We start from the raw sequence: 25,628 nt of genomic DNA on the forward strand, positions 1-25,628 counted from the left end.
CCGGCCCCATCCAGCTTCACTGCTTACCTGCACCTCATGGATGATCACTTTAAACTGGGTGGAGCGCTCTGTCCAGGTGTTGACCAGCTCCACAGCTCGGTCAAAGTTCTTCACATACTCGCCATACATTTTGAGGAAGGGTGCCAGCTTCTGCAGGATGTCTCCGATGCGTGGGTAGCGGTCCCTGGGGTGGAAACAGGGGCTGACCTGGTCCTGCTGATCCTTGTCCCACACAGTGCCCCCACTCTACAGGCCATTCTTATCCCAGTCCTGGAAATCTACTTCTCAGCCAGTCTGTTCCTTTGGAAATGCTACTTATATTATAGAATAAGTAGGCTGAAAGGCTCAGCGTGACCTAAGACCATAGCCTGGGCCCACCCACCCCAACTCTGCCCTGCCCTGAGCACAAGGGATGACACGTCCTGGGATACCTGAAAGGGCCACTTCATACACTGCGTATTGATTCTGTGCCCAGCCTTGTACTGGGTGATTCTGGTGACACAAATGAGCCATACTTAGCTGATCCCTGAGGGTCATGGTCTGGTAGGGGAGTCAAAGTAACCAGACCTGGTTGTACTTCTCAAGAGTCACAGTCTATTGGAGGACACATAGGACCAAACCTTCATTGGTCACAGTCTGCTGGGGGAGACAACAAGAAGTGGCCTTGGTTCAGCCCTCAGTGGTCATAGTAGTTGGGGAGATGTAGGAAGTGACTTCATGTAGCATAAAGACGCACTTTATCCTGTGGGTGTGGGGAGCATGGAGATGATTTAATCAGGAAGTAACATGGTCTGGTCTGATTGTTGTTCAGAAAGACCATTATGGAAGGTGATATAGACACTAAAGGATGAATTGGAAGAGGAGAGCCTGGAAGCCAGGAGACTGCCTATGAACCTTGCCTTTCTACCCCAGGACTCAGCTCAGATCTCACCTCTTCCCGAATCCTTTGTTAACCCCTAGGCTAGTTTTGGTCCCTTCAATTTGATTCCCACAGCCTCCCATTCTCAGCTCTATCATAGTACTGATGTGAAAGTGAAAGTATTAGCCTCTCAGTCGTGTCCAAATGTTAGTGACCCCATGAACTATAGCCCACCAGTCCTCTGTCCATGGAATTCTTCAGGCAAGAATACTGGAGTGGGTAGCCATTCCCTTCTCCAGGGGATCTTCCTGACACAGGGATCGAACCCAGGTATCCTGAATTGCAGGCAGATTCTTTACTGTCTGAGCCACCAGGGAATAACAACAACAACAGTTATAGCACTGATTAAAAAATGGCTCACATTCACTTCAGTTCAGTTCAGTCGCTCAGTCGTGTCCGACTCTTTGCGACTCCATGGACCACAGCACGCCAGGCCTCCCTGTCCATCACCAACTCCTGGAGTTTACCCAAACTCATGTCCATTGAGTTGGTGATGCCATCCAACCATCTCATCCTCTGTCGTCCCCTTCTCCTCCTGCCTTCAATCTTTCCCAGCATCAGCGTCTTTTCAAATGAGTCAGCTCTTCGCATCAGGTGGCCAAAGTATTGGAGTTTCAGCTTCAACTTCAGTCCTTCCAATGAACACTCAGGACTGATCTCCTTTAGGATGGACTGGTTGGATCTCCTTGCAGTCCAAGGGACTCTCAAGAGTCTTCTCCAACACCACAGTTCAAAACTTAGCACTTAACTATATACTGGGTACTATTTTAAGCTCTCTACATGTATCAACTCATTCAGTCCTTAAAATAACCCTACAAGGTGGGCTATTATTTTTACCCTCATTTCACAGCTGAGGAAACTAAAGCACAGTAACTTAAGAAACTTGCTTAACATCACAAATTTAGCAAGTGGCAGAATTGGAATTTGACCCCAGCCAATTTGGCTCCTAACCTCATACTTTTTAGGGCTTTGCTATTCTGTTGTAATTTTCTGAGTCCTGATCTGTGTTTCATTCTAGATTTGGAGGGCCTGGAAAGCAGAGTTCAGGCCTGATTCTTTTTGTGAAAGGCGATGAGGGGAGAGGGCAGGTAGGAACAAACTCTAGTGCACATATTGGGCCTGGGCTCAGCAGGCAAGTGGACAGGAAGGTGGGCAGCCTAGATCTAGGGCCCCTCACCATTCCTCCATGCGCTTCTCTAACTCAGGCAGCAGGAACTGCTGGTGGAAGCAATAGATGGAGCAGATGTTAGAGAAGATGCCGTGGACGACGTCAGCTGGGAAGGAACTGCGGTTCCGAGCTTCTTCTAGCAGCCGAGCGCAGAACACCTGTGGGGCAGGGCATATGTGCTCAGCCCAGTGGGGCCTGGGGCTTGGCTGGGAAAGGAGCAGCTTGCAGGTGAGGGCAGTGTTTGTGGGCAGCTCTATGGAGCTTTGGGATCAGCACTGATCTTGAGACTGAGGAGTGAGGGAATGGAGTGAGGCTTGTGTGTGGGGTTGATTTCAGGTTGTCAAGGTTAGGATCTGGAGGTAGACATTGGAACAATAAGTCAGGATCAAGGTCAAGGTCAGAATTAGACTCAGGGTCAGAGAGAAAGTTGGAATTAGATCCATTCATTTAACAAATATTTTTGAGTGCCTACTGTGTGCCAGGCAGTGAACAGACAAAAATTCCTACCCCTAGGGATTCTAGTGGATTTGGGGTTCAGGAATAGGGCCAGGTTTAGAATGAGGGTCAGAGTCTGGTTCACAGCCAGGTTAATTCAGGATCTGGATTAGAGTTGTAGTCAGGGCTTAGGAATGAGGGTTGGTACAAAGATCCAGCTTGGGGTCATGAATCAGAGTTGGCTTCAGGGGGACAGGATGGGGGTCAAGGTCAGAGAGGAGCCTTACCACCTCTAGATTCTGGCCCCACTGATAGGGTTAGGCTCAGGCCCTCTCACTTCCTCTTTGGCACCCACCTACCGGATCCTGGTGCCCTGGTGCCCCTGCAGGACCATTCACCTGATCCAGGAGATGGAGCCTGGAAACGTAAGCCTTCTCAGTTTGCAGGAGTTCATTGGCAATGTGGAACACCTTCTGCTGCACAGTCAACTGAAGAGAGAAGAGGCAACTGCTGGTCTGTCATCCTGTACCCTAACCTTCACTCAAACCCCTAGAATTCTCAGAATACCATAAATGCTACTCTACACCTAATGCCACTTAAAGATAACCATACCTCCCATCCCTGAAGCCATAAGCCCCACAGCTTCACCCCAACTCCCCTGTGTGTCATAAACGCCACCCCTCAATTCTGATGCTGTGTACTTCTCATTAGGCCACTCATTCACCAGGCCATCTGCTCCCTCTATTCACTCTGCATAGTGTAGTGGGTAAAGTATGGGCTAGAAAGTCAGACTTTCTAGCTAGGTTCAAATTGTAGCCCTGCCATTTACTAGCTTGAATAAGTTGTATAAATGTTCTGTATTTAAGTCTCTTCATCTACATATACAGATAATAATAGGACCTAAGTCCATTTGTAATTGAGTCAACTAAATGATTTAATGTAAGTGAAACATAGCAGACTACGGATTAAGTAGACTATAAATGTTAGTTATTTATTCGCCCACTCAGTTCATTATCAGTAAAGGCTTGCTGAGTACCTGGGGCATGAGGAAAACCCAAAAGAATAAAAATGTATAAAACTCATTGCCTGTTAGCCTTCTTGCCTGTTTACTGGACACATATTTGCTGAGTCCCAGACCTTGGCCCTCACATCTGAGCTTGGTTCTGGTGACACAGGTATTCCGGCTACGACCTAATTAAGTGCAAGGATGCCTCGGAAGCAGTGTTAGGCTGCTGGGGCACAGAAAGGGATTTCTGCTGCTGAGAGCTTTTGTCCCACAGCCTCAGGCTTCTAGGGGGCTCTAAGTTCTTGTGCCCTTCCAGAGGCCGGCTGTCTGGAAGTCTCTCTGGATGTGAGACTTTCCATTTTACAAATAAGGAAACTAAGGTTATGGTGGGGCAGCAGAGACTTGCCCAACCTCACATAGCTACTGAATCTAGGGATTGTCCAGCTGGAGCAGGACTCTAAAGATCCCCAACCAGAATGCCTATCTTTAAGATGGAAAAACTGAGGCCCAGCTCGTGGTTCTCAGATGAGGGTACAACAATTTTCCTCATGGGCACTTGGAACTGTGAATGGTCATTTTTGTAGTTACAGTGATGTAGGGACATGGTACAGGTCTGCTACTGATATTTAGTACCAGGAGACCAGGGAAGCCAAACATTCCAAGTGGAAACAATGCCCTGCTTTGAGAAATACTGAGCTGGGGAAAGAACCAAGTGTAAAAGCCAGGCTTCTGGTTTCTCCACACAGTCCTGCCTCTTGGTGAACGTGGGTCAGTACCTCCACAGACTCCTGTCTCTCCATCAGGGGTGCTGGGACTTCTCTGTCCTTCTCATCCTCCTCCTCGTCGTCCTCCTCCTCCAGGTCACTATCAACCTCCTGGGAGCTGGGCCGGTGGGGGTCAGCCAAGGCAACAGGGACACTGGCCAGGGCAGGGGGCCCAGGGCAGAGGCCATGGCTAGGGGGCCCGTCATCACTGATGAAGCAGGTCTCCTCGCTGTTGGATGGTGAGCTGATGCTGTCAATGCCACTGTCCCGATTGGGTACCTTCTCGCCATCCCGGGGCCCGGGAGCCAGCAGGAACAGGCAGCGGGATGCCTCGCCCTCGGGGAGCTGGGGCACTGGTGGCTGTGGGGGTGGCTGTGGCAACATGGCTGGCTCTGTGGGACTTGGGCTGGGGCCAGGAGCTGGCCTATCCGAGGCGACAATCACAGGCTCTCTGAGGTAGGTGGTAGACACACATGGAGGCAGGGCATGAGCTTGACTGAGAGGCCTGTCTTACAACTGTCCTTTCTATTCCAGGCCCACCCTCCCCCCACAGGGTCCCCCGGGAGCTGGACTCACCTTTCAAATTTCTCAATCAGTGAGGATACTGCTGCAGAACTGGGGCTGGCCTCTGCCCTGGAGGCCAGGCCCTTGGCTACTCGGGGGTCTGCAGGCAGTGGGCGTGATGGTGGGGGTGGGATGGGCTCAGGTGGTGGGGGCATCCGGGGCATCTGCAGGTAGCTGGGCTTCGGGGGGACTAGAGAGATGGATGGGATAAAGAGGGGAGATCCCAATGGGCTGAGTTTGAAGTTGGCTGTTGCAGCCAAGCCCCTCCACAAACCCCCGGTCTGCACCTTTGCCTGAGACAGGCACAGAACTGGCCTGAGGTGAGATGCCATTATGTGCTCAATAGCCTCAGGTCACAGCCCTCTGCTCCTAGACCGTGGTGCTTCCTGTCCTTCTAACAAGCCCTCTCCTCGGGCACTGGCCAACCTTTCCCCTCCTCTGTCCCCTCTCCTGGGCCATTTCTTTGTCCCCTCTCTGGAACCACTTACCCTGTGGCTTTGGGCCCGGTGCCCGCTTCAGTGGCGAAGGACGCTGGCTGGGGGTTTCAGTGGGGGGGCCTGGGTCTGAGCGAAGTCGCTGGGGACCTTCTGGATGAGGCTCAAGGCCCTGGCCAGGGTCAAGGGACAAACTTTTAACCAGGATCCGGTTTCCCTGGTGCATCCCTGCAGAAGGGGAGATACTGGGTGTTAAGCAACTGATTATCCCAAAGGAGACTGGACAGTTGTATGTCTTAGCAGGTACCTGTGGTATCGAGTTCCCCTGGGCCCCTCTCCTGGCTACACTGCCTTTCTGGGAAACCTTTACTCCAGCAGTCAGATGGGGAGTCAAGCCCAGGGATGTGGCTAGCTGTTTTCATTAATAGACAAGAGTGCTTTGTGGTTAGTACATTGATTTCTTGTATGTCAGCAGGTATCATTACTAGGGAGTTTAACCAGGCTGGGGGCACGCATGAGAAGCCTACGGTTTGTGTACATGCTTGCACCGTTGTTTATATAGCCACAGTGAGATGCTGAGCCTAAACTGTTCTTCACATTTTCTCTTCAGTTCCTGAGGATATTTGGACTTCCTTTTCTGCAATTTTATATAGCTGAAAATAATGAAATTATATTTCATGAATAAAAGTTTTTCTTCTTAAAATTTCAGCTTCTCACTAATCTGTACTATCCTCCTCTATTTCCACACCTACACACACCCACACACAGCCAGCACGCAGAGTTCAGGTTACAGGAACAGCTTTAGGACACCAGGCAAAAAAATTCAGGAAAGTGAGGCCTTTCTGCATTGTCCCTCTTCCTTCACTGTGGGGTCCTTAAACCCACCTCTGTCTTTGGTCCTGGGGAGATGATGGTCACCCTGGGGTGAGAAGATTCAGTTTGGGAGGTGTGAGGGGACCTCTGCACCCAGGGATGACACATTCTAAGGGAAAGAGGGTGGCCTGCCTGGGCAGGGATCTGTGTGTGGCAGGTCTCAGATGATAGAGAAGTCAAGGAGGGAGCAGAGCAGAGAAGAGAGGGCAAGCCCCGGATGGCAGTTTGAGGAGCAGGGTGACCAGCCTGTGGGCAGAAGAGAGCCATGAAAGACCATTGTGTAGGGAAAGATGTGGCAAATAGGTGTCAGGACAAGAGAGGGAGTGGCAGCCAAGAGCCCCCAGAACTCCCACCCACACATGGTGCCAATTTTGCCATGCCACAGTCACATGACCTCTCATAGCCACCGAGAGTCTGTTACCCTGTGTCACAGTTTCATACGTGACCAGTCACAAATGGGTTCACTCAGTCACAGAGACACAGGTGTTATTCACACTGTTTCACTTAACTTTGGGGACACAAAATTCAAACATCCAATCGTGCCATCACGCTTCTGAAAGCCTGGTCACACACAGTCACAAAGACCCACAGTCACAGCTTCACATATTATCACACAGCCTCACAGTATTACAGACACTGGCAAACATGGCCATGCACACTCACAAAGACACAAGTCACACAATGGCAAATCTACAATTTCACCTAACCACTTACCATCATATACCCACTTATATACTCCTCAAATATGGTTCCACTGAGTCACAAAGATATACAGTGCCATTTACACTGTATCTCACAATCTCAGGGCCACACTGTCATACACCAGGATATAGTGTTACAGGTTCAGTGCAAATGGTTCACACAGTCACAAGACTATAGCCATCGGGGGTTATTATACCATGTCATACACAACCTTGCACCATGACTAAACAATACAAAGTCACCTGCCACCATGTACCCAAAATCACAGACACACAATCACACATGGTATCACTTACTATGTCATACTCATGAAACAAACATGTCTGTGGAGTCCCTGGGTCTTAGGGGCTCAGGTATACACTTGCCTCCTGGTCTACATAGTCATGGTGTCACATGCAGCTACAACACAGAAATACTCTACTGGGTCACAGGCAAAAAGAGCAGCAGGAAATTTCAGGTCTCCTAGTCCTGGAGGGAGGGAGTAGCCTAACCCACAGGGTTCCAACAGCTTCCCAGGGTCTCTGACTCCATCAGGCCACAATCCAGTCACAAAGGCCATGGTCCCCTCCCAGCCCTGAAGGAACAATATGCCCTAGGCCCTGGGCTGAGCCCCCCTCCCCCACTCAGTACCTGGCTTTGGGTGCAGTTTCCTCACTTCCTTTCCCACATGAGCAGGCAGGGCCCTGGCTGGGAGGGAGGAGGTGATCCTCTCAGCTCAGCTGGGCTGCTTACCCAGCCCTGCTCAGCATATCCTGACCTGGTCCTGCCCTGCCCTCCCCCTGGGTGTGGGGTTGATGAGGATGAATCACCTTGAGGGCGGAACATGCAGAGACATACTTTGAGAGACCACATGGCCAGAGAAAGTGAGAGACTGAGAGAGAGCAGCTGACAGGGCCAGAGATCCACAGAGCAAAGCCAGACATCCCACCATGCAGACCCCTCTCAGGGTAATACACACGGGTGCCAGAGTCCCAGCAGGTACCTTTTGTCTGCCTCCTTGGGCCTGGAGTCATGCACCTGGCCCTGTCTCCATACCTCAAAGCAGGCAGCCCTCCCTGGGTAAGCCCTCCCTACCCAGTCCATCCAGGGCAGTCGAGCCCCTCTCTAATTAGGACCCCTCTCTCTCTCCACGGTTTGTCCTAGGGATAGGGTAACCATGCCACCCTCTGCAGCCCTGCTCTGGGTCACTCTCTGCTCCCTCCCTACTCACTTCACCTAGGAGCCCACAAGTGGGCTTGCCTCTCCTTTCTCTTTGCCTCCTTGCAGGCAGCCCTGCAGAATGGGACTGAAATAGTCAGGGACAACCTGGATTCCTAGGTGAGAGGGGCAGATTCTAGTGAAGAGATGAAGGCAGTGAGAGGGGCAGTGACTTGCCCAAGGTCACATAGCAAGTCAGTGACAGACTTGCAGCAGACTGATCTGAGGCTGGACTTCTTAACTCTGCTCTCCAAGAGGAAGCTGGGAAAGAGGGGAACCTACAGGGGCAGAGGTGTGCCCCAGTGCTTCAGAAAGTCAGGAGCCAGTGCAGCTGGTGAGAACAACACCCCCAAGCCTGCCCACAGATTATGACAACAGGGCTTCAATTCAGGAGCCTGAGCCTGGCCAAGAACCAGGCAGGGCTGCACTGAGGGAAGAAGATAGAAGATCCCTCTTTTTCCTATTGCAGTGTTCCCTCCATCTTCCTCTGCCTACATTTTCCTGTCTCCTCCTATGTTTCCCCTTAGTGTCCCCCTTGGCCCCACATGTCACTCCCTCTAAGTGGCTAACAGACCTCCAGCTCAAGTCATACCACTTACCTGCACAAGAACCTGCCATGAACTCCCCATTGCCCATGGGGAAAATAGAAGCTTCCTAGCTAGTTCTCTATGGCCCCTCACAACCATGCTGAACTCTCTGCCTTCCCTTGGCTTAGTTTAGTCCCCCGAATACTTCTGAGCCCTGCTCTGAGCCCGGTAGACTCTGTGCTGGAGAAGGTGAAAATCCTATGTCTGCCTTCAGGGAGCTCCCAGGGGAGGTCTTCCCTTGCCCTAGATACCAGAGCTCTTCCCACTGCCCCATCCCATCCCCACCCCCTTAAGTCCTGCATTGATTTTCTCCAGTCCATTTTTTAAATTAAATTAAGTTTTTTTGGCCAAGCTGCTTGACATATGGGATCTTAGTTCCCTGACCAGGGTTCAGACCTGTGCCCCTTTATTGAGAGAGTAGCATTGAAACATATGCATACCCATATGTAAAATAGATAACCAGTGGGAATTTGCTGTATGATGCAGCAAGCTCAACCCGGTGCTCTGTGACAACCAAGGGTGGGATGGGGTGGGAGGTGGGAGGGAGGTTTAAGAGGAAAGGGACATATATATACTTGTGGCTGATTCATGTTGTTGTGTGGCAGAAACCAACACAATATTGTAAAGCAATTATCCTCCAATTAAAATTAAATTAATTAAAACAAACAAATAAACACCTGCGCCCCTTGCGGTGGAAGTGGAGTCTTAACCACTGGACTGCCAGGGAAATCCTCCAGTCCATTTTTTATGGTTGATAATCCATAATATTCTCTCTCACACTTGCACCCACACCCACACACCTGACAAGTTCTTCCACCAGCACTGTCCCTTGACCATTGGGTTTACCAGCATCCCCAGTACCCATTAGAACAGAGGCCACAAAGGGCACCCCCACATAGAAAGTCACTTAACCTAAGGCTTCCACTGCAGGGGGGCACAGGTTTGGTCCCTAGTCTGAGTGGGGGGGCAGTGAGGAAAACTGCAAAGACCCAGTGAGGACCACAGAGCTGCTCACAGGTCCACATGCAACATGTGCAGCACAGGGTGTGCACACATAGCCACACTCAGACATCTCTTGTTGCTAACGGGAAACACACCCTGGGCACCCTAGGATGCCTAGGTGCAGCCCCTGCTCTGCTGTGGGGTGGGGCAAACCCTCCAACAGGCCCTCAGCAGGCTGAAGGGCAATCTTGATTCTGACCCTCAGGGAGCTCCCAATCTCAAAGACAAGAGACTCTCATTCAGGAAATGCTAAGTGCGGCTCAGGAAGTGCAAGGGGGTCAGCCTGTCGGGACTGGGGAAGCTCAAGGGAGGGAGAGGCCAGGGACAGGATGGCCAGATAAAATACAGGATGCTTAGTTACGTCTGACTTTCAGATAAGCAATGAATAATTTCTTAGTATAAGCATGTGTCATTCATACTTAAACTAAAAATGTATTTGTTGCTGTTGTTTGTTGTTTTAGTCACTAAGTCATGTCTGAGTTTTTAGAGACCACCATGGACTGTAGCCCACCAGGGTCCTCTGTCCATGGGATTTTCCAGGCAAGAATACTGGAGTGGGTTCTCATTTCCTTCTCCAGGGGATCTTCCCAACCCAGGGATAGAACTTGCGTCTCCTGCATTGGCAGGAGGCTCCTGCACTGAGCCACCAGGGAAGCCCCAAAATGTATTACGCTATACTAAACAGTTTTTGTTGTACATTTGAAAAATTCAAATCTACTTTTTTTGGGGTGAATTCCAAAAGCCCTAGTCAAGAAGGGATTCTAATAAATGAGGTGGAGCCAGGCCTCTGAGGTGGCACCAGGCAAGCTGTGGGTTCTACCCAATTTCCCTGCAGTGGGTGCCTGAATGCTCATGACAGTGACATTATTTCAGGCATAACCTTGAATCTGGTCTTATTTACTAAAAAAAAAGTCAATAATTAAAAACCTGTGGTACTTGACTATTCCAAAGAAGGGTGGCTTGATCACACTTGCTGACCAAACTGCATGGATTAAGATGTTGTGAAGCCTTCACAAGGAATATCTGGCTCAGGAGTAACACAGACCTCAGTTAAATCCCAACACCCTCACTTACTAACTGTGTGACCCTGGGCAAGCCTCTCCATCTATCTGAGCCTCAGTTTTCTTATGTGGAAAATAGGATAACAATCACAGCCCCCTGGTTTTGAGAAGTCCATGAGACAAAGAAGGGAAAGCACATAGTGCCCCCAGCCCCCCAGCAATGTGGCTTGAACTTGAAAGCCAATAGAACTGCACATCCACAACGAAAACTATGCACACAGATACATAAACCCACGGGCCACAGGCTGCAACCCAACACAAAGCTATCAACACAGTGAGAAACATGTGCAAACCCAGTCACAGTTGAACACAGAATCCAACTCCACTCTCTGACAGTTCCTCAGATCAGGGCAGGATTTCTACTAGACACAGAATGGCAGAGAAAAGACAATGGTACCCCATCCTCCATTCAAATTCAATTAAAATATAGAAACCAAATGCAATCGTAAGTTTCAAGGAGTGTAACAGAGTTTGGAATTTTCTCATGATGACTTACTGGTACTGAAATAGCAAAATCATTCCAGAAATTGTTTCTGGTAGCTTCACGGCACTGATTGGCAGGTGCCCTGAGCATGTGCTTCTAGGCTTACTGGCAGAGCAGGTCTACCACATAGCTGAGTTTGAGGACAAGCACTTTTCCACTGGAACTGGACCCTCACCTCTTTCTGGGAATTTCAGCTCCCAGTTCTCTCCTTCCCTGGCCAGCAGCACCCCCTCTCCCTTCTCCCAGCTGTAGCCTTGGCTTAATCTCAATACAGCTAATAGGGCCCCAGACTGGAACTCAGCTATTAACTCCCTGGTGACCTGGGGGATTGTTTCACAACTCTGGACCCCAATTTCCCCATCTGCAAAATGGGGAGAGTATGTGTGAGCTTCTCATTGTGAGGAACTGGTGAGATGCTACTGTGGGCAGAAGCCAGCCCTGGCACTCAGGCATCCTGACCCCCAGTGCATGCTTCCCTCAGCAAGCCCCAGATCCCTGCCTCTCCAGGGTGTGAGATAGGCCCCTGAGACAGCTGAATTCCTGGGGGTGGGGTTGGGTGGGGATAGAAGAGGGAGTGGAAAAGAACAGCAAATAAGAAAGTGTCCTTTGGGAAGCCAGCTCTGTGGGGGCTGGAGAAGGGGAGCCCCTCAACTTGAGAAAAAAGCAGAGGATAAAGGTGGGGTAGCCGCCCCACCTCTTTCCACCAGCCCCTTGAATGTGAGTTCCAGCCCAGCTACACTGCTCTGCTTTTGCAGCCAAACTTGTTTGGCCTGGCGGATGTTCTCTCTGAAAGTTTCAACACAAAGCTCTGTCAAGTATGAGAAGTGCAGGGGGAGCTGTCTATAGGAACCCTGTGGCTAGCTCAGAGTGCTTCCTTGAAGTGGACTGGTCTTGTGAACATAAGGACTCTGCAGAAAAATGGAGGCATCTTCTGCAGAGTGAAGGCATTTCAGGAAAGTGGGAGCCATTCTGGCAAGTAAGGAGCTTCCTAGAGTGTTCCCTTTTGAAAACTGGAGAAACATTCTGTAAAATGGAGGTCTCTTTGATAAAAAGGGAAGAAATTTCTGCAATTTCTTTGCAATATTCCATTTCTGCAACGTGGAGAAGGTTTCCTCAAAGTGGAGTGACATTCTATCAAGTGAGGAGCGTTTTATAAAGACCCTTTTGTGAAATGGATGACATCTGTAAATGGAATCTGATGAAATATAAGACTGTTCTGTAAAATGGAGGAACTTTTGTAAAATGGGTTCCTTTTGTAAAGTGAAAAACATTTCTGTAAAGTGTGGACCCTTGTGTAAAGTGAGAACCTTTCTGTAAAATGGGACAACATAATGCAATAGAGGATGGTGAGGGTGGGGGTAAACTAGAGAGCACATGCCTCACTTAAAGCAGGGACAGCAGCTTCTCCCCTTTATCTAATTGTCACATTGCAGTAACAGGGCTGCATTTTCAGGTCTTCCAATATTTCAAGAGAATCAGAAATCCAGGCTTTTGTGTGAAATCCCCTAATTTTAAAAGCACTGAGTAGGTCAAATGAAATTTGTGAGTCAGATTCAACTTGTGGGCCACCACTTTGCAATATCTGAGTTGGATGTTCCTTAAGGCCCCTTCCACATCTGCCATTTACTTCCTGCTCTATCTGACATGCTATGGCCCTGGGGCAGCAGCTTTGGAGTCTCTCCTCCACCCTCTGGAAAGGCCCAGTCTCCTAGGGACCTGAGCAGTTTCAGAGAGCTGGCTCATGCAATACTTGTCAGCAGTTCCCTGAACTGGAATCTGCCTTTTGTTCTGTCTTGTCTTCTGCCCTGTTTAGGATGCCTGGTGAAAAAAAGCAGGAGATTGTAAGAATTTTTAGAACTCTCTGGAACTCAAGGTGCTTACTTTTTTGTGGAGGATATAAGGTATGAGGATTCAACTGTTTGTTGAGCTCCTACTCTGCTCCAGGCATTGTTTCCTATATGGCACACTCCTAACAACTCTGTATGCTATTAGCTCCATTATTACAGATGAGGAAACTGAGGCACAGAGAAACAAAATAACTTGCCTGAGGAAGTGGTTGAACTGATATTGGATCCCAAGTGTGTTTGTGTCCAGAGTCACAGAGCACATCCTCACTCAATGTCTGCTGAATTGGGAAAGGAATCACATTGAGGAGAGGGGGAGGGAAGAGAACTTTCTAAAGGAAATGGGTTTTGAGTTCAGTTGTCCAGGAAGTGTTTTTTCACATATAGATGGACTGGGTACAGTCCTGCAGGCAAGAGAAGAAAACTGAGCAAAGGTGTGGATACTAGGGGTGGGGCAGTAAAGCATGTGTTTGAAAGGCACAGTGAATAGAGTTCTGGGTTTTTAATAATAGGAAAGAATAGAAGGAAGGGGCCGAAAAGGCCAAAAGACAGGCAGGCACTCTCCTCCTCCACCAACCACTGCCACCAAGATACAGACCCATAGGGGCCACGCAGAGATAGGCACTGGCACAGAAACACATACACACAGTCTACATACAGAGAGACCCACATAGAGAAAACAACTGGAAAAGGCCCAAGGGCTCAGACAGAGCCAAGGTGACAAAAAACAGGAATACAGGAACATATACAGACCTAGAGACACACACAGACACACATGCATATATAATAGCATACACGTGGAAATACATAATAACAAGAACATTAAGATATACACAAAAAAGACCCATGGGGACAAAAACAGGCAGCCAGGCACATGTGCCCTCATGTGCATACATACACACACACACACACACACCACAGCCGCAAGGGAGCACAGACAGCCTATCCCTCTTCCAGTTTCTTGATTACTGTGAGGGCCTAACCACCTCCTCCCAGCGTCTCTGGACCTGAGGCCAGAGAAGGCTGGGAGTGGTAGCTCCACCCCTAGGGAGGGGCTGGGGACTTGAGAGGACAGGAAGGGAAGGGAGTGGAGCTGCAGCTGGGAGCACTGGGGGCAGTAATTACCCGGTGCTGGGGCTGCCACGCTGGCTGGGATTTCCCTCCCCTAGAGGACAAAGCCACAGGGGAATGGCCCTTCTGACCCCTGCTGTGTGTGACCCCAGAGCCCCCAACACTTACCCATCCCCCCTCCCCACTTCCCCGAGGCCTGGTCAAAATTGAGATTTGGTGACACAGAGAAATCATGAGGGGAAAAAGACAGAGAGAGACCGGGACAAAGACAGGAAAACTACAGAGACCCAGAAATTTGGACAGCTAGAGAGGGAGTCAGGAAAAAAGGGGTGGGGCGAGTCAGAAAAGAGACAGTGACACTGAGAGATGCAGGCCCAGAGAGGTAAATGAGACAAAAAGGGCAGACCAGGGCCACTTGTTGAACATGGCTACAATGTGCTCTACTTGTGGCATTTAATCCTAACAACCCTAGGAGGTGAGGATGCTAACTCCATTTTGTAGATGAGAAAACTGAGGCTCAGAGGGGTGAGGTGATTTGCTCAGGATCACATGAAAGTAGAAAGTGGCAGGGCTGGGTGGGGGGTGGGGCTCTCACCACTGCCTGCCCCTGCCAGGGACATGGGAGAAAGGAGTTTTCCGGAGACAGAAGCTGTCTGGAGACTCAAAGTCCTGAAGTCCCGAAGAGATGCAGTGTGAAAGAGCCCAGCACCTTCCCTGCCCCCCTCCCCTGTGTCCCCGGTGGGGGAGGGGGCCGTGGCTACACCTGGAACGCATTAGGCAGGGAGGCCCAGTCTAGGGGAGCCGGGAAGATGCAGAAGGGGGAGCAGGGAAGGTGAAGGTGAAGTTGAAAGCAGCAGCGTGGGAGGTGGCAAGGGCCTAGAAGGCTCAGGCGGAAGAGCTTCTATGCCAGCTTGAGCTTCTTGGGGCCGTGCTGCCAGTCCCGCCCTTCCCGCTTTCTCCAGGAGCCCTCCCTCCCTGACTTAACCCCTTCTCAGCGGAAGTGCCGCTGAGGGCTGAAAGCTGCCACCAACAGCAATGGGAAAAGCCTTCAGTTCCCTCTCTGGGCCTCAGCCACACACCTGTGCCCCTCACCCTCCCGTCCTTAGTCTGGGGCCCAGATGGACACAGTTGACACTGACTGGGCACTGCCACACAGATGCCCCTTTTCCAGGCTCCTCAGACTCAGTGCATTCTAAACCCCAGCTCTACCCCAGCCCCTAGTGGCTCCTCCTCCTGCTTCCCCGCCCCAGGAACTGCACCTCCAGCCACCCAGTTCCCTAAGCCAGTCCCTAAGCCAGAGGTTTGGCTTTCTTCAACTCACTTGAGTCCAGCCAGTCCCCAAGTCCTGTAAACTCAACTTCTTCCGGAGGGCAGGAATCCATAGGCTATTTTTCCCAGTCCAGCCTCCTAACTGGTTTCCCTCCCATCCTCAGGGTCCTCTACAAGGTATTCTCCACACCACAACCAGCTTATGAAAACACAATCCCCTTCAATTTTTGCAGCCTGGTGATGGGCTCCCCTTGCCTCTAGAGTGAACTCCAAAGCTAGAGAATACTTCCCCACCCCCACCCTCCAGCCACAAAGGCCTCTTGTCTGTTCCTCGAAAGTGCTCTCTTCTGCCCAGGGCTTTGGCACATGTCATTCTCGTGGGCCTGAACAGCTTTTCTGCTTCTCCTTACCTCTGGACTCCTATTTATCCTTCAGATCTCAGCTCAAGTGTCCTCTCTTTTACCTGCCTGCCCCCTCCTCATCTGTTCCTGCAGCATCTGTGCTTGGAATTACCTGTCATGTCTTCCCTGCTAGAAAGGAGCTCCACAAGGACAGGGACTGAGCCTCACTGCCTTGTTGCCCAGCCAGCAACTCAGAGGGCCAAGCAAAAAGTAGGTACTCAATAAACATTTGTTAAATAAAGAAATGTCCTCCTCCCTCCTCTCTTTCATCTGCCTTATCTGCTCACCAAGAACTTATTGATGCCTATTATATACCAGACAAATGTGATGAACAGGTCCTCGATGTTACAAATGGGGAAATGAAGGCTATGTGGTGGGAAGGGAAGCCTGAGGGCACAGTGAATCAAGAGTGCTGAGTTCCTTCTGCTGCTAGCCTCATCCTTGCCTCCAGTCCTCTGTGTTTTAAGTTGAGGTGCCTTTTGGAGATGTCACAGCTTCCAAGTCCAAGGAACTGGGTATTGGATCCTGGAGAGGCTGGACTCACTGCTCCAAGGAAGATTGCTCTCTACAGTTGAGGGCAGTTAACTCTTCCGGGCTGGGCATCAGGAGACTACACTTCCTGTTCTCTTTCCAGACAGGTCCTAGCCACACCCAGATAGTGTCTGGCCAGCTCCACATCTGCCTAAGGCATTTAGCTAACTGGCCTCCAGAAAGCCATGGCTGGCATCTGTCTGGGGCACTGTTAGCTACCACTCACCCTTGAAGGACCAAGTAGCCCCAGCCAGGCTGTCCCCTAGAGGCAGAGGAACCTGAAAGGGTGGAGGAATGGGGGCGCCAACCATCTGCAATTGGAGACTTCAATTCTTTTAGTCCTTTTTGCAGCTACCTTTGTTGTATTTGTTTGGGAGGTCCCAGGTGACTAGGAACCAAATCTGGGTCCTTTCTCAGACACTCCCCTGGAATCTCAAACTGCTGCTCTCCAAAAACCACCAGCAGAGCCCACCGCCCCCTCCTTTCAGGAGTCCCCTCTTCTTCTTTCCATGAGCAACCTCCCTCTAAGGCCTCTCAGGATGCCCTCAGCAGAGAAAACATGGAGGGAGTCACAGGAATTTACTAATGTTTGGTTTGCTTTTCAGGAGTACTCCCTTCGTTCTGTGCAACAGCCAATACCCTGGGTATATGTGAAATGGGTCTCAGCTTTATCCAAATATACTTTAAAAACTGCTCCTCCTCCCATCTCAAATGGCACTTCCAAGGCAAATTTTGGGCAAGTAATGAATGATCCACCTGAAGGTGACTCTGCTGACCTCACTATCTATGTCTTCAAGGATGGGACTGGCCCCCAGAACCATGTACCCTCTCCCCATGAGCTGCTGTGTGGCTGGTGGTACTCATTGGTGGTGGAAAACGCCCAAACATCTCTGGCCTAGACCTCTCTTCAGAGCTTTCCAACCCTACATCCAAATGCCTGTTGGCCACATCCACCCAGGTGTCCCCCCAGGACTCTCAAATGCAACAGGTTTCAAATGTACTTCAGTATCTTCCCTCAAACCTGCTCCTTCTCTTGCAAGTAGGTGGCCCCACCACTATCCACCAGGTCACTGTAGTTGATTTCAGAAAACAACCCAGAAACATCCTGGACTTTTCCCTCTTCCTCAGCCTCTACGTCCAAGATCTGTCTATGTTAGCACTGAAATACCTCTCAGATCTTACCTTCTGCACCTGCCATTTCTCTAATCCAAACTACCATCACCTCTTGCTTGGATGACTGCAATCCCTATCTGCCTGCCTCCGACCCCACTCTTGTGCCCCTACCATCCACTCTCCACATACAGCCATGGAGAATTCTCAAACACCCATATTTGAGCACATCATTCCCTGTCAAAATTTCCCTTTGCCCTCAGGATAAAGTTCCTTCACCAGCCTTATCTTTCTGCTTCTCCCAATGTCAGCCCCTGTCCCAGGATGCCTCACGTCTCAGTGCCTTTGCTCATACTGAACTTCCTACCTGAACTGCCTCCACGTTCCTCCTAGCTCTGAAAACCTTGCTGACACCCTTCTAGAGCCCTTCCTTTGGTCCAGGCCTTGTGCTGGATGCTGCTGATACCAAGGTTTCCTCTGCCCCAGAGTCCCAGAACTGTAACTGCCTTCCAACTTGAATGGCCAAATGGCAGCCATTCACAAGAGATGGGCATAAAGCGTAAACAGAGGCTCCCAGTGCCTGTGCTTATATGGGTGAGAGGTTGACTTATTCGCTTTAGCTTAGATCCCATGCCTCCCTTCAGGGTTGGAAGTTATGGTGAGGCGGCCAAAAAAGGGCCCTGGGAAAACAACCTCAGAGTAGAGGCTGATGTGGTATCCTAATGATACTGACTCACTGTAGGGTCACAGCTAAACTGCCTCTCAGAGTCTCTATAGTCCCAACTTAAGAATGGTGCCCATTCTAGGCTATATATGAGATTCACCTGGGGAGTTTTCAGTAGATTCCTGGGTTGCAACCCCAAGATTCTGGAGCTCTGAGGTAGAGTCTGGGAATCACATTTACTTTTTCAAAGTCAACAAGGGATTCTGATTTTCAGGACCAGATGGTGACAAGGGACCTTTCCAGCTCCAATTCTAACTGTCAGAGTGTCAGATGATGCCCTAGGCTCCAAATCAGGAGCTACCAGCCCCTGTTGCTGCCTCCCTCAACTCAGTCCTTCCACTACCCATGAAAAGGCTTTAACACCAGGTGCAACTCTTTCAACAGAGCCAAGGTCAAGTCCCAAGCTATCTCCCAACCAGCATCTAGAAAGATATTCCCAAAGCTGAGGAAGAGGGTAGGGTTCTTCCCAAATCTCTATGAGCAAACCTATACCTGGGAACTCCTTTCTGACTCTCTCAAAGCACTCTCTTGTATCTCAGAGAGGTTGAGTTATCTCAGTAACCCAATAAGGCCTCACATTTTATTAACCTAGGAAATGGGCATAAAAACAATCATCCAACCCCTGGATAGGAATCAGGGTAACTAAAAGACAAAGCACTTTGAAGCAATTCAAAGCTTTCCCATGGATAAGATAATATATTATTTTAAAAAGCACCCCCCTACATACACCACCAGGATGGACCACTGGCTCCTAACGATGGTGATTCTATAAAGGCTTCAGCAGTCTGAGGGAGGAAGCCAGGAGGCACACAGAAATCTTAACATGTGGACTAAAAATGTTTCAACCCTTTAATTGAAACTTAAAACTCTCTCTCTCTCTCTCACACACACACACACACACACACACACACACACACACACACACACCCTACAATCACCAACCCTGCCTTCTTTGGGCCAATTATAGGCGAGTCCTGTAGAGAAAGAAGCAAGTCACTTGTGCCTACCCCTGGGTTGGCCAGGCAGTGGGGGAGGCGGGCTCTCACGCCCCATGCTGCTGTGAATCACATGGCTCAGTGCTTGTCTTGCCAGGGCCTGAGTAATTCCTCCGCCTCCACTTCAGAAGGTTTTTCTTATTTTTTTTTTAATTTTATTTCATTCTGCAAGCTTTGCAACCACTATCTCATAGACTCCTCATGGCATTCTCTAGATGAGGAAATTTGAGGCTCAAAGAAGGGAAGTCACTCACCCAGGGTCCTACAGTGAGTTAGTGAGGAATGGTCGAATGAGAGGTCAGGTCCTTCCCTGACACCTTTCTTATTCCCACTCCTCATCTTGAAGTGAAAAAATAGAAAAAGACACCCACCAATGACTAAGGCCTTTTAATACTGTTTGTCAGTCCTAAAAGAAATCAGCCCTGAATATTCATTGGAAGGACTGATGCTGAAGCTCCAATACTTTGGCCACCTAATGTGAAGAACTGACTCATTAGAAAAGACCTTGATGCTGGGAAAGATTGAAGGCAGGAGGAGAAGGAAATGAGAAGATGAGATGGTTGGATGGCATCACAGACTCGATGGACATGAGTTTGAGCAAGCTCCAGGAGTTGGTGATGAACAGGGAAGCCTGGCATGCTGCAGTCCGTGGGGTTGCAAAGAGTCGGACACGACTGAGCAACTGAACTGAACTGAACTGAACTAAACTACTAAGGCAGGGACTTCATTGGGAAAACAGTGTAGGAAATTTGTGCTGCTTTTTGGGGTGAGGAGGGGAGTGATTCATGATGCGTATAATTTGGAAGGACTGGTGGAGTGGGAAAAATCACTGCTGTGTATTGATCAGAGGCCAGAGACCAGGGGCCCAGATGCTGCCCAGCTACTGACTCCCATACCAAGAGTATCTGGAGGGCAAGAGTTCAGTTGTCCTTCTCTTAGACAAATAGTTACTGAGGTCCTACTATGTGGCCCCTTTGTTCAACAAGGATTTATTAAGCATCTACTGTATGCTAGCCAGTATGCTAGTTGCTGGGGATACAATGATGAACAAAACAGATACAATCCACTTGCCCTCATGGAGCTCACTTCTGGTTGAGGAAGACAGGCAATGAATAAGTAGACACACAGAATAAGATAACTGCATATGTACTAAGCGTAAGGATGGAAGTTCACTGGCAACTTCGATGGACACCCACAAGGGCCCCTACCTAAAGTGATCGGGGAAGGTCTCTCAGAGGAGGTGACATTTGAGCTGAGACCTGAAGGGTAAGAAACAAGCCAGGTGGAGAGCTGGGGGAAGAGCTGCCAGGCAGAGGGAAAAGCAGATGCAAAAGCCCTGAGGTGGGAGTGCTTGTGGCATGTTTTGGGATCTGAAAGAAGGTGCTGCAATAAAGTGGGTGAGTAACCTGCTCCACGCAGTGTCTGTCAAGGGGAGTTTGGAAAGTCAGCAGGAGCAACATGCAGGCAGGGTGTTAAAGGCCTATTGTTAGCTGATTTATCTCCAGCCCATTTGGAGGGAGCCCCTGAGAACTCCCAGAGGTTCCATGACTAGCTCAAGGTCACAAGTGCAGCAAGGGACACATGTTGCTCATACTTTTATGCTTTGCTAATGCTACCTGGTGCTGGTCCACAGTCTCCTAAATCTGAGGAGCCTGGGATGTGGGCCCTGGGAGGTCCAGAGGCTCAACAGCTCCTTCATCGTTGCCTAGTGGAAGGCACTGTTCTTCCTCCATGATTCCTGGGCTCAGGTCCACATGGGATGTTCCCAGATAGAGGAGGCCCTGCTGGACTCCTCAGACACTCAGGTCTTTGTAGCAAGAAGGCCTCTCCAGGCAGTGGTCAGTGGTCCCAGCCTGACCTAGAGCCGCTCCACTCTGCAAATCCAAGTTCAAGCATCCTGACTTCTCACAACCAACCTTGTAGTCCTGCACCTCTCCAGCTCTGCTACCACTGGCTTTTGCTTCCCCCGCCCAACCATCACCACCTTTCTGCTATCTCCCTAGCTATCACCACCTCCAGCCTTTCCCTCCAACTTGATCTCCAAGGCCCACCTCTTAAGACTACCTTTCTCTCTCATCAGCACCTTTCACTCCCTCCTTCCCTTGTCCTCCTGCCACACACACTGGCAAAACCCCAACCTTGGATCAATCCACCATCCCTCTTTTTTTTTTTTCCACTCATACTCCAGAGCTGTTGAATAGTACAGGAGAAAATCACATAAGCAGAAGGCTTGGCATTACTTTCATGGTCTCCAAGCTCAGTTTGGGGAAGCAGAAAGACCATAGACTTTGGACTCAAACAGATTTGTTTTGGAACCCTGTCTCCATACTAGCTGTGTGACCTTGGACAGGTTACTTACCTTCTCTGAGCCTCAGTTCCCTCACCTACAAAATGGGGCTAATGATATCTACTTCACAGGAGGCTCCTGAAGATGAAATAAAAACCCATGTAAAGCACCCAGCCCGGTGCCTGGCACAACATAGGTGCTTGGCAAATGGGAGACTCCTTTTCTCCCATTCCCCCAGACAAGCCCCGGTTTCTCCAACCAAATCCCCCTTACTGCCTTGCAATCCTATCCCTTTTTCTTAGAGTGCTCCCTCTCCCATTAGCCTCAGCAGATAGAAGAGGAGGGGGTCGGAAGGGTTGAGAGGGCACAGCGGACAGAGGAGGCGGGAGGTGGGGGTGGGGGTGGGACTGGGGTTGAAAGAATTAGAAGGCCGAGGAACGTGGGAAGGGGTTGGAGGTTGAGAAGAGTCGAAGGGCTGTGGTGAGCGAGCCGGCCCTGAGAACAAGAACCCGCTCCCAGGCCCACGGCTGGAGCTCCCATTCTCTCTCTCAATCACTCACCAGGCCGGGGCTGCGAGCCCTCCAGGTGGTAGGAGAAGCGTAGGGCCCGGTGGTGCTGTGGACTGGGGCCGCAGGGCAAGACCCGGGGGCCTGGACCGACGCCCAGGCTGGCGTCCGAGGGTCCGGCAAACTGGGGATCCAAGAGGCTGCCGAGAGCCGAGCCTGAGCCCCTGGGCACCGGCAGTCCTGGTTCCGAGGCTCCAGGGTCGGAGTCAGCATAGGCCGGTGACGCGGCGCCGGGGGAGTTCGCGGTTGGGTGTTCGGGCTCTGAAGGCCCGGCGCCCCCCAGGGCTCGGTGGCCATGCATGGTCCGGGCCTGGGCGCGGGGCCCGGGCTCCCCGCTTGGCTCCAGCTCCTGGGGCGGAGGCACGGGCGGAGGAGGCCCGGCGCCCGGCGGAGCAGCGGCCTCAGGCTCGGGGGGCGGGGCTGCGGGCTCAGTCCCACTGCGGAGACTCAAGCCCCCAGCCCGGGCCCGGGCCAGCAGCCGTGGCAGCGGTGGCAGTACCAGCAGTAGCCGCGGCCACCGCCGCGGCGGTGCCAGGCATCGCCGGCCCCGGCCCCGCGCGGGGAGTGGGTTCGGCGGGGCCGGGGGCCCGCTGGGGAGCGCTGTCTATGCGGCAGCGGCTGAGTGAGGGTCGGGGGGTTGCGCTCGGCGTGGGCTCTCTCGTCAGCAGTGAGCCACTTCCGTGGCCCCGGGGCGAGTGGCCGGTCTGTTCCGAGTTCAGGGTCTCTTCCCTCTCCCCAAATGGGAATCGATCTAGGCTCTCCTGGCTGGTCGGAAAGGGTTCTTCCTCCCGCCGCAGCGGAGGCTAGGGGGCGGAGGGGAGGAAAGGAGAGGGAAGGGGAGGGAGGGAGGAGAGGATGGCGGTGGCGGGGGGCGCGCCTGTGCGCCGCGCTCTCGGGCTGCGGGGTTCTCCCTCAGCCGATGCCTCCAGACGATGCTCCAGCAGCGGGGGCAGAGGAACAGTCTAGGCCCGGCTCCACCGTCCTCCCCAGCCTCGGCCTGGGTCTCCGCGGTGGCGGGCGGGAAGGAGCCTAGTGAAGGGGGGTGGAGAGGCGGGAGTCGTCGCTGAAGCAGCCACAGCCACAGCGGCGCTGGGACCCAGTTGCCCGGGTCCCGCCCCCTCGCTCGGGATTTGCGCCTGGCCACGCCCCCTAGCTAGGGCCGCCCTCTATTCTCGCTACTACCGCCCTCTAGGCCCTCCTCCTTAAAAATTCCGCCTCAGCCTGCCGTGCGCATCTCCCCCTGGTCCAGCATAGGCAAGTCAATGGGCTCAACCTCCCCAAATCTGCCTTTCTGTCCCATCTCAGGTCTGTCTCTCTCTGCTCATCCTCAATCTCTTTTCTATCAACCTTTCCAAATGTTCCAGAGTTTCTCTAGAGCTTGGCTCATAGGGGACTTGCCTTTCATATTCTTCACTCAGCTCAGATCAGACCTCATGGTCATTTTGCCACCTTTGACCAATAGCCTCAATTCCCAGGACTGTCGCATCTGCCTGGCAACATCCCAACCTTGAATCAGCCCAACTGTCCATCTTTTCTATGCCTGTGCCCAGGCAACTAAACACTGCGGGAGAAAACTGTTCAACCTCATAGATTTGTGCCACTATAAGCTCATGGTTCCCAGCTTCTACCAGGCCTTCCGTTCTGATCCACAACCCTTCTATGCCTTCCCGACAGCCCCCTCTCCCATGCTCCACAGCAGCCATTTCTAACCTCCCTTCTCCTCAATCCCCCTTCTTCATCTAATACCTGACCCTCAGCAGATGACCCCACCTCCTACTTCATAGAGTAAACAGAAGTCACCAAAAAAGTAAGTTCTGGACTTCTTGCTACCAAACTTACAGTCTGTCCTTTGCTCCTTCCTATTAGCATTTAAACATACTCAGGTCTCTTCCTTCTAAAAACAATTACCAAAACATCTTCCTCTCCAATTACCTCCCTCCTCTCTATAAATGTCTCAAAAGAGTCACCTGCACTTAACTGTCTTAATTTTCCCATTTCCCACTTATTTAAAACCCACTCCAATCTGCCTCTATTTGCCTGATACTGCTCTCTTATGATGGAGAAGGAAATGGCAACCCACTCCAGTATTCTTGCCTGGAGAATCCCATGGATGGAAGAGCCTGGTAGGCTGCAGTCCATGAGGTTGAGAAGAGTCGGACATGACTGAAGCGACTTCACAGCAGCAGCAGCAGCAGCTCTCTTATGAAGGTCTACCATGGCCCATGTCACTAAATCCAATAGAATCTTTTCAGCTGCTGCTGCTGTGAAGTCGCTTCAGTCATGTCTGACTCTTCGCAACCCCATGGACTGCAGCCTACCAGGCTCCTCCGTCCATGGGATTTTCCAGGCAAGAGTACTAGAGTGGGTTGCCATTGCCTTCTCCAAGAATCTTTTCAGAGGTTATCCTTTTTTTTCCTACTTGACTTCTTGGTAGCATTTGGCACTAGTGAACATTCCCTCCTCTTTAAACCACTTCTGTGACACCACACTCTTGTTTTCTCCTACTTCCTTGGTAACTCCCTTTTACTTTCCAGTTTCCTTGTCCGACTCTTAAAGCTGGTGCTCTTTAGGGTTTGGCCTGAGCTCTCTTCTCTTTCTCTCTCTCTGCTCTTTCCTACAATTATTACATTCATTCCCATAGTTTCAACTATCATTTATTTGCTGATGACCCCCAAATTAATACTTCAAGTTCAGATATTTCTTCTGACCTATGCATTCAATAGGTTAATAAACAGCTGTACCTGAATACCCTGGAGATACCTAAAGTTCAGCTTCTCTCCAACTCAAGGCATCCTCCCTGTGGCCTTTTTGTCCATCTTTGTACCTTACCTTAGTGAATGACCCCAGTTAAGACAGAAACCTGAGCTATACCATGACTCTTTTCTCTCCTCCACCACCAATGCAATCACCAAGACCTGTCATTTTTATCTCCTGAATATCTCCCAAATTTATGTAGTCTCTTCATTTCTGCTGCCACTACTCTAATCTAGGCCAGCACTATTTCTAACCTGAATACTGTCATAGCTTGTTTCATTCTTGTTCCCTGGCATCTAGTCTCTTCACTGTAGGCAATGTGATTTTTGAAAAGGTAAACTAAATCATATTACTCTCATGTTTAGAACCCTTTTATTGAGTACCTACTGGCTCAAAAGGAAAGCTGCCTTCCTCAACAGGCAAAATTAAACTGGGCCCTTCATGATTTGACGCCCACCAGCCTTTCCAGACTCCATGCTTGAGTCAAAGCTGAAATTTTTAGACTGCTCCTTAGTCTGTCTAGCTTTGAAGGCTTTGCATATGCTATTGCATCTGCAAGAAATTTTCTCCACATCTCAGTTCCATTTCATCTGTTCTTCAGGTCTCTGCTCATTTGATGAACACCTTTTGGGCACACACTTAGGGCCAGGCACGCTGTGAGGCACTATTTTTATAGAGGTGAATAAGACAGATATGAACAAGATCGTGGTGAACAAACTTGGCCCTCAGAATTTCAGTCTGGTGCTCGAGAGGACTTGAAGTAAACAAAAACATAATTACAACATATAAACACACAAAATTACAAATTATGATAAGGCTATAAAGAGCCAGGACAGGGTGATAGGAAAGAGAATAAGAGGTGGGGGCAATTTAGCCTGAG

General features: G+C 50.6%; 1 protein-coding gene across 3 annotated transcripts in view; it reads right to left on the reverse strand.

The window, feature by feature from the left end:
* The window catches only part of FGD1 (FYVE, RhoGEF and PH domain containing 1), a 37,436-nt gene extending 14,351 nt beyond the window's left edge, over positions 1-23,085 (reverse strand). For 2 of the 3 annotated variants that reach the window (XM_081565487.1, XM_081565486.1), the window contains exons 1-7: positions 21,989-23,079; positions 5,345-5,518; positions 4,869-5,046; positions 4,305-4,743; positions 2,921-3,010; positions 2,097-2,245; positions 28-184 (exon numbers count right to left, since the gene is read on the reverse strand). In XM_081565487.1, the coding sequence (XP_081421613.1) occupies positions 28-184; positions 2,097-2,245; positions 2,921-3,010; positions 4,305-4,743; positions 4,869-5,046; positions 5,345-5,518; positions 21,989-22,295 (1,494 nt within the window). In that variant the 5' untranslated portion in view covers positions 22,296-23,079. Of the gene's footprint in view, positions 1-27; positions 185-2,096; positions 2,246-2,920; positions 3,011-4,304; positions 4,744-4,868; positions 5,047-5,344; positions 5,519-21,988 lie in introns of all 3 variants that reach the window. The other variant, XM_081565485.1, reaches the window with a different exon arrangement.
* Between the last annotated feature and the right edge of the window lie 2,543 nt (positions 23,086-25,628).

This window comes from Giraffa tippelskirchi, chromosome X (assembly GCF_054371585.1).
Source record: "Giraffa tippelskirchi isolate mGirTip1 chromosome X, T2T-mGirTip1v1.2.pri, whole genome shotgun sequence".
Taxonomy (NCBI): domain Eukaryota; kingdom Metazoa; phylum Chordata; class Mammalia; order Artiodactyla; family Giraffidae; genus Giraffa; species Giraffa tippelskirchi.